At 47.7% G+C, this 7,636-nt stretch overlaps 2 protein-coding genes across 2 annotated transcripts; one reads left to right on the top strand and one right to left on the bottom strand.

Moving 5' to 3' along the window:
• Window positions 1-129: 129 nt before the first annotated feature.
• On the top strand, window positions 130-2,092 carry radE_3 (Efflux pump; the record flags this gene model as incomplete). The annotated part of the gene is made up of 4 exons (XM_031152113.1): window positions 130-957; window positions 1,112-1,144; window positions 1,195-1,773; window positions 1,835-2,092. The coding sequence occupies 4 exons, from the start codon at window positions 130-132 to the stop codon at window positions 2,090-2,092; spliced, it is 1,698 nt and encodes a 565-aa protein (XP_031002629.1).
• A 257-nt stretch (window positions 2,093-2,349) lies between these two features.
• azaE_0 (Ketoreductase) lies at window positions 2,350-5,620 on the bottom strand (the record flags this gene model as incomplete). Its single annotated transcript, XM_031152114.1, has 3 exons — window positions 2,350-3,509; window positions 3,891-3,925; window positions 4,137-5,620. 3 exons carry the CDS (start codon window positions 5,618-5,620, stop codon window positions 2,350-2,352), a joined length of 2,679 nt encoding a protein of 892 aa, XP_031002624.1.
• Between the last annotated feature and the right edge of the window lie 2,016 nt (window positions 5,621-7,636).

Raw genomic sequence — 7,636 nt, forward strand, 5'->3', positions numbered from 1 at the left:
GTCAGGTACATACAGTCTGTATTTCTCTTGAATATAAAGGCGTTGAGCTGTCGCAGTTCTCCTTCCACTCTTCACTCCGCATGTGTTAGCAATTTAGTCTCCACTTTCGGTACGTACCAGCACTTCAAGATGTTAGCTGCTGAGAAACAAGCGAACGATCTGAACACAATACGGCAAAGAAAAGAAATTGCAGATGGAAGATCTAGCCTCGACTTGAATCAAAATCTGGACCAGAAAGATACTTTCAAATGCCACACAAAGGAAGAGTTCTCAGATTCAACTCGAGTCTCTTCCATCACCTCTCAACAAAATGACATATCAACTGGTCAAGAAAAATGCACCCCAGATGGCTATGGTACAGCATACATCGAGGCAGCGCAAAGAATATACTCTCGCTCCATCCCACCAAAACGCACAGAAGAGACCAACATCGTTGACTGGGATGGCCCAGATGATCCCGAGAACCCAATGAACTGGCCTTCTTTAAAGCGTTGGACACACATCATGCTCGTCAGTGCAGCCAACTTTCTCACCGGCATTGCCTCCTCTATGTTCGCTCCAGGTGTCCCAGCACTCATGGAAGAATTCAAGTCCACAAACTCTTCCCTCGCTTCCTTCGTCGTGACCATCTTCGTACTCGGTCTCGCGACGGGACCAATTGTCTTTGCCCCTTTGTCTGAGATTTATGGACGGCTATATATACAGCATACTGGTCTTGTGGGCTTCTTAGTATTTACCATTGCATGTGGAGTCTCTTCGAATCTGAATATGTTGATCGGGTTCCGGTTGATGCAGGGCATCTTCGGCTCTGTACCTCTTACAAATGCTGGAGGCGTTATTGCCGATATGGTACGGCAAGAAGTACGCGGCTTTGCTATGGCAATGTTTACGCTCGGTGTACTGTTAGGCCCGGTGATCGGTCCTGTGAGCGGTGGCTTCCTCTCGGCCGCAAAGGGAGTGAGTAACTTCGCCGAGATTTATCCCTTTTCACATACATAAGGCTTCGAGTGTTGAATGTTTTACTGCATGTCTCGGGAGCTCTGGGATATCTGAATGCTCCCGAGCGCCAATATCTATATCTACAAAGCAACGCTAACCCGAGACTTTGCAGTGGAGATGGGTATTCTGGGTACTAGCCATGGGCGTAAGTCTCCCCTCCTACCCTTCTCAGATGCCAACTAAAGTGTTCCATAGACCGGACTTGTAATTATTTTCTGCTTCGTCGTCTGGCGCGAATCATACGCTCCCATTCCCCTCGCGCGCAAAGCCGCCCGTCTACGCAAGTCTACTAGCAACATGTGCCTACGCTCTAAATACGACAAAGGCCTGTCGGACGGCGACCAATTCAAGCACAGTATCGGTCGCGCTATCAAAATACTCGTCTATTCCCCTGTTGTACTGACGCTGTCGATTTACATGGGCCTTGTATATGCTTATTTTTACCTCCTTTTTACTACTTTGACACGTGTTTTTGAGGATAATTATGGATTTAGCAGTAGTATTGTAGGCTTGTCTTACTTGGGCGTCGGTCTTGGGTTTCTCATAGCCCAGGTGGGCTATGCGCGATTAGGTGATGAGATATTGAGGCGCATGACGAAGAAGAGTGGTAGTAGCGAGATGAAGCCTGAGTACAGACTGCCACTGTGCATTGTGGGAGGAGTGTTGGTACCTGTTGGACTCTTCTGGTATGGATGGAGTGCGGAGAAACGTATACACTGGATTATGCCAATAATAGGGACGGGCATCATGGGGATGGGAAATTGTTTAATTTTCGTAGGTCTCGGACCTTGATTGCCTCGCTCGATTTTTGGATTCCCAACTGACACATCTATAGGTTAGTATACAGTCATACTCCGTAGATGCCTTCGAGCTCTACGCGGCATCTGCACTTGCTGCCAATACTGTCATTAGATCGGTCATGGCTTCTGTGCTGCCGCTTGCTGCGCCTAAATTGTATGAGGCGCTAGGATTGGGATGGGGAAACTCCTTGCTGGCGTTTTTGGCGCTGGCAATTGTTCCGGTTCCTATTTTGTTGATCAAGCACGGGGAGACGATTAGGGGCTGGAACATGGAGAGAATTAGGAATTTATGATGGAGGGCTCCTTGGGATCAGGGACGAGAAGACAAAAGCACTGGATTTTCTACGGATAAAACTCGTCAGCGAAATTGGTGAGGTGGGCAGAACTTGGGAAAAAGCACTTCTTTGTGTATTATTAGGGTCAGGCCGCAGCGCTACTATAACCTTTATCCAATTTTCTAAGGGGTTACACGTAAACCAAATTTTCTTCCTATATTCTAACGTTACCAAGTACACATCTCTTTCCCAAGCTACCCCCGAAACAGTCGCACTCAAGACCTAGCCTCAATCTCCAACAACTGCTTTCCCATCTCAACAAACGTCTCTTCCTCACTCCTAAACACACACCCCAAAATCCTCTTCGCCTTCTCATTCGAGGCCCCAAATGCCCCCTCAGGCAACGAATTCGTCCCAGGCTTCCCAACGGGCGTCCTCTCCTCCAGCTCCGGGATGTTCTTCCTCAACACATCACAAATCCCCTGACTGCTGATAGCCCTCGCACAAACGATAATCCTCTCGCCCCCTGCTTTCGGCTCCGTCAGAGCCTTCACATGCGCAACCGCAAGATCCCTCACATCAACATAAAGATGCAATCCATTCGCCGGCAGCGCCGCATCTTTCTTAGAGTTAACAAACTGCTGATAAACCCTAGCATTGCTCTCCCCAACCTCCGCGATGCTTTTAATGGTATGCGCAGCCGGGCCCCAAATCATCGGCGGGTTAATCGAAACGAGATCAAAAGCCGGCTTTTCTTCCTTGACGAAGTTCCACGCTGCCAGCTCAGCAAACTTCTTGCTCGCGCGGTAGCCGTGTGCTTTTGTTCCGCTTAGAGCTTGCGGGTACGTGATCGGGTTCCAGTCTTCTGATGTGTAGATTTTTGCCGGGTTAGACGCAACGGGTGCGTCGAAGTCGAGGACTGCTGCGCAGCTGGAGGTGTAGATGACGCGTTTTACCGAGGGGGCGTGGGACTTGATGGAGTGGAGCAAAGCGGTTGTGCCTTGGATTGCGGGGTCGAGGAAGTCGGCGTTGGAGGTGATGTTGGCGAAGAAGAAGGGGGAGGCCTGGTGGATTACGGCTGTGAGGGGGGGAGTGGATTGGACTGCTGAGTCGAAGGCGTTGGGAGCGGTCATGTCGGGGACGATGGCAAAATCCATTTGGGAGGTGTATGTGGAGAAGTCTTGCTGGATTTGGGACACTTTGGCTTGGGAGCGGACAACGCTGCGGACGTTAAAACCGGACTTCAGGAGCTCTGAGAGGATGTGGGAGCCTAGAAAGCCATTGGCGCCGGTGAGGAGGACTTTTTGTGCCATTGTTTTGATTAATGGTTTGATTGAAATTGGAATATGCGTGTAGAAGAGACTTGAGAGGAACGTTTGTTTACAGGTGATATTTGGTATCGATGGAATAAAATCGATTCTTATTAGCCGATCGCCTAGAAGTTATACTTAAAACTTCGACGGTGATAATGTTATATCCAGTGTAACACCATGCATGATAAATATGCTGGCATTCAAAATGAAGCCCTGTGAGACTAAGCAACGCCATTCTTACGAACACCCAAGAAGAGCTGGTACATTGATGCGTCATGAATGCAAGTAAGAGCATACCCAGATCTATGGAATTTGTAAGCAATGTGGCATTACCCAATGAGGGAGGAGATGTTTCGACTTAACTGCGAAATACTGTCGGTGTTAATTTATATTTCATCAGGGGGTTCCAGCGAGTTCCGGGAATGAGCCTCAGGGGCTCGGAAATCGGATATGAGAACAATCTATATCCAGCGCGAGACATAATTGAACATTTATCAGCTCACTAATGGCGATTTCGTACTTCAGCGACTGCGCAGTTCTAGATGAGCAAAGCAAATGCAGCAATAATAAACACGATAGTGAAAGAAAACATGCGTCAAATAGCCTTGTTACCACTTAGTAAGCCCGCTGTCTCAAACTGCAATTGGTCTCACTCTCTATGGCCAACTCTAAATACGGGCACTTGGCCGCTCAATTGTCCTTTCCAACTCGTGTTCTGTTCTTTCTGGAGCAACTTGGGTATCATTTACTCGCTATCAGAGCTACTGCTATTGTTCTCTTCAACATCATCAGCTTCGTCAAAGCCTTCAAAGTCTTCAAGCTCAAGTGCATCATCTCCCTCAAATTGAGGCAGCATAACAAATGATTCTATACATGTTATGCGATTGCCCGTCTCATATGTCCCAAGCAGTTTACCAACTTCCTGTACCTCGTCGCTCTTTTTCGTCAAATCTGATGCAGGTAGTCTGAACACCTTGACCCCACCATCACTTCTTCCAGCTATGATGCAAATAGTCTTTTCTGCTCCCTCACCAACAACCATGGCCGTAAAGTCTTTTATTCGAGGCACTCTTTCGTCCGCTTTGGCATCCTTGCCTTCGTCGTCATCCTTAGAATCAACGACTGCGATCAATTTCGCTGAAGGGAGGGGTGTATCCCTTCCATTCTCGGCCGGTAGGGCTGTTGTCAAGTCCTCTGGGCGCGTAGAGTAGAACAGTATCCTCCCATCCTCGGTAGAAAGAGCTAGAACATAAATTTCTTTCTCTTCGTCGACTTGGACGTAGCATAACTGATGTATCTTCGACTGGTGTTTCTTGTCCCTGGGTTGGGGGACCACCTTGCACTTTGGTTTGCAGTCCATGCCAAATATCAGGGCTCCCTTGTCGAACCCAACACAAAACTCTTCTCCCGCATTCGTAGCTCCCCAAGCAACTTTTCTTCCTTCGCCACTGCTGAACTTCCCCTCTCCCACTTGACCCAACATCTCCCTCTCGAAAGTCAGGACTCCTGCCTTCTTTCCAGTGACCAGATTCCATAAACGCATACTTTTTTCCCCCTTGCCAACTGATATCATAAGCTTCATGCTTGGATGGACCGCAAAATCATTTACTCCACTCGGCGCACCACCCAATGGTGCCGTATCTCCGCTCGGTCTTCCAACAGGCTTCGGTACTGGAGCCTTGATTTCACTCAATAGACTCCAATCTCTCGTTCTTGTAACCGCAATTGTATTATCCTCCGCCGAACTCATGAGCTTGCTTCTAGTTGGAAAATACAACGCTGTAACAGAGCTGCGGTGCTGTGACAGGGAACCCAGTACCTTGTTTTGCGAGTTCTGAACACTGGCTTTCAAGGTACCGACGGCGGGGGCTGCGATATGAGAGGGGGTATGTGCGGAGAGGTGGTAGAGATTTATTCGTTCGTCACTGCTGCCGCTTGCGAGGATGACTTTTTGGGTTTGCTTTGGGACGGGTGCGGACGGTGGGGAGAGTGCCAGGCAGCGGATTGCTGAGTCGTGGGCATTGAAGAGGAAGGTGTCTGCGAAATCTACCCTGTCGTTGGGGGATATTGTAGCTGTAATTCCATGAAGAACTCGGTCGTAAGACCCCGCAACTATCTGGATGGTTGTCGAGGTTTGCGTAGGTTTTGGGGCCGTTGACTTGACTTTCTTGCTTGTAGTTCCAGTATTGACAGCAGCAGACTCGCCATTGTTATTACGCTTCCGTTTCGCCATGTTGTTTTTGTTTTGTTGGCCTTGTACAGCTTGCAATATCGCTGATGCTGAAGCGGAAAGGAAACTTTTTTTGACCAAGGAAAAAAGATTGCAGGGATTATGATACAGTAGCCTTGTCATCACGTGGTCCTCCACCAAACCTTTCAACGACTACGCGCATATGTCGCCGCTGTTACAATCTTCCTAGCAGGTGGCCGGCTTTGTAGGTGTAGATCGTATACCACGATAACTGACATATGCGATTATATTGTTCCACCTCATGCAAGATATTGAAGGTTCTGAGGTATCAATTCCTTTTTTTTTTTCAAGCATGATAAGGTTTACCGTAAAATTCTACGCTGACCGGAGCTCATTACATACTCTACTCTAAATGTCTAGTCGAAGATAGAATACCATATCTCCTTATATTTCAGTTAATCCAGAATGCCACGACCAATTGTAAAGGACGCTGAAAGCAGAAGTTTCTGACCAAAAAAGTGAGGCTTCTCCCAGCTTGAAAGTTTGGTTGCCTTCCATCACATTTTAAAAACCAAAAGGACTAGCTTCCCGCACCACAATCTTTTCAAAATTACATCTCGTCCCCCTAGTCGTTAGCTATCCTCCGTTCTCTGGATCAAACCCTTGCTGACATTCGACCGACTTTGAACTTGGGTGCCACCTCCCCTTCTTGAATCCTCGATATGACCGGCGAAAATCCCTCTGGGGAGTCTTCTTTCCGAAGAATTGAGGCATTAGGTACGTACCCATATTCTGTTCCGTTGAAATGCGTTACAATTTATCTCACACCCTACACACAGCCTTTAACTTGTGGAAAAAACTCTACCCAAAGACTGCCAAGAAATTTCTCGAAATCAGTCAAATCATGCATGAACACAGACTTCCACAGCACTGGAGCAACTTTAGGATTCCAATGGCGTTCCAAATCAGCGCTTCTGTAGGTGGAATACCTATGCGCGTTCTCTGAGCGGCTCGGTAAAGATGTATTTGTCTAGTAAGCTGGTAGAGCTCTGCTTTTCTTTCGGCTCTTCTTCATTCGAATACAGAAGTCTCACCTCTTTGATGCGGGAATGGCAGTTGCATTGATCATGCTGTCCAAGGAGAAACATAGAGCAGATAGAGACATAGGTTGCAGTACAGTGGAGGTCGCTAGAATGACCAGAAAAGCCATTACCCAAGTAAATCAGCGTTTTCCATCTAGCTGAGCTCGCTTAGGTTTCAGGGGCATTCTTATGCAACTGAAACGTCCACACTTGGTCATAAACACAAGCTTTAGAGGAAAAGGGCGGCAACAGCTGATCATAGATTGTGACTATCACAATTCGTCTTTCATCACGAACAATCCGCCCCCTTTTCCAGCCGACTCACACTCCCCGGCAACCCAAACGCAGCATGCCGTGCTTCCACACCCCCACCCAGCATTCCGAACATCAATCTCTGTTTCTCAATCTCCTTGACATCTCCCAAGCAATATCCCCGTGCAATGATATCTAGATCTCTATTTCTTGTCGTGGCCATAAAAGCGCTGAAATTTGTGTAATGATACACCCCATTCTCAATTAAAGAGGCGATGCCTATGCAAACTGCTGCAAACGATATAATTACCATGACACCATAAGATATGATGAGGTTTGTGCGGTTATACACATATACGTTCTGGGTATCGGTAATATTGATGCGACCCGTGGATATGCGTGTGAAGTTCGCGCTAGAGAGGGTGGAAATAGTAATATTGTTTGCGAGGTCCTCGATTGCTCTATCTAAAGTGCGATTCCTGCACATGTAAGAAGTGCTGGAAAAACTATCGCCGTGCCCGAAATGTCTGTACCAGTAGTTGTTGGCGAGTTCGTCGCAGGCTATGAGGCCTGTCTGCAGGATACGTGAAGTTGCTTGCTGGAAGGCAAGAGGGCAATCGTGGCGGCAGCTCGAATTACTGCTGATAAGGGTAACGTTGCCATTTAAGAGGTTGGTCAAGGAAAGGAATGTTGCTTCGGCAGCCTGGACGAAGTGGAACAGTTC

This window comes from Lachnellula hyalina, assembly GCF_007821495.1.
Source record: "Lachnellula hyalina strain CBS 185.66 chromosome Unknown contig00159, whole genome shotgun sequence".
NCBI lineage: Eukaryota > Fungi > Ascomycota > Leotiomycetes > Helotiales > Lachnaceae > Lachnellula > Lachnellula hyalina.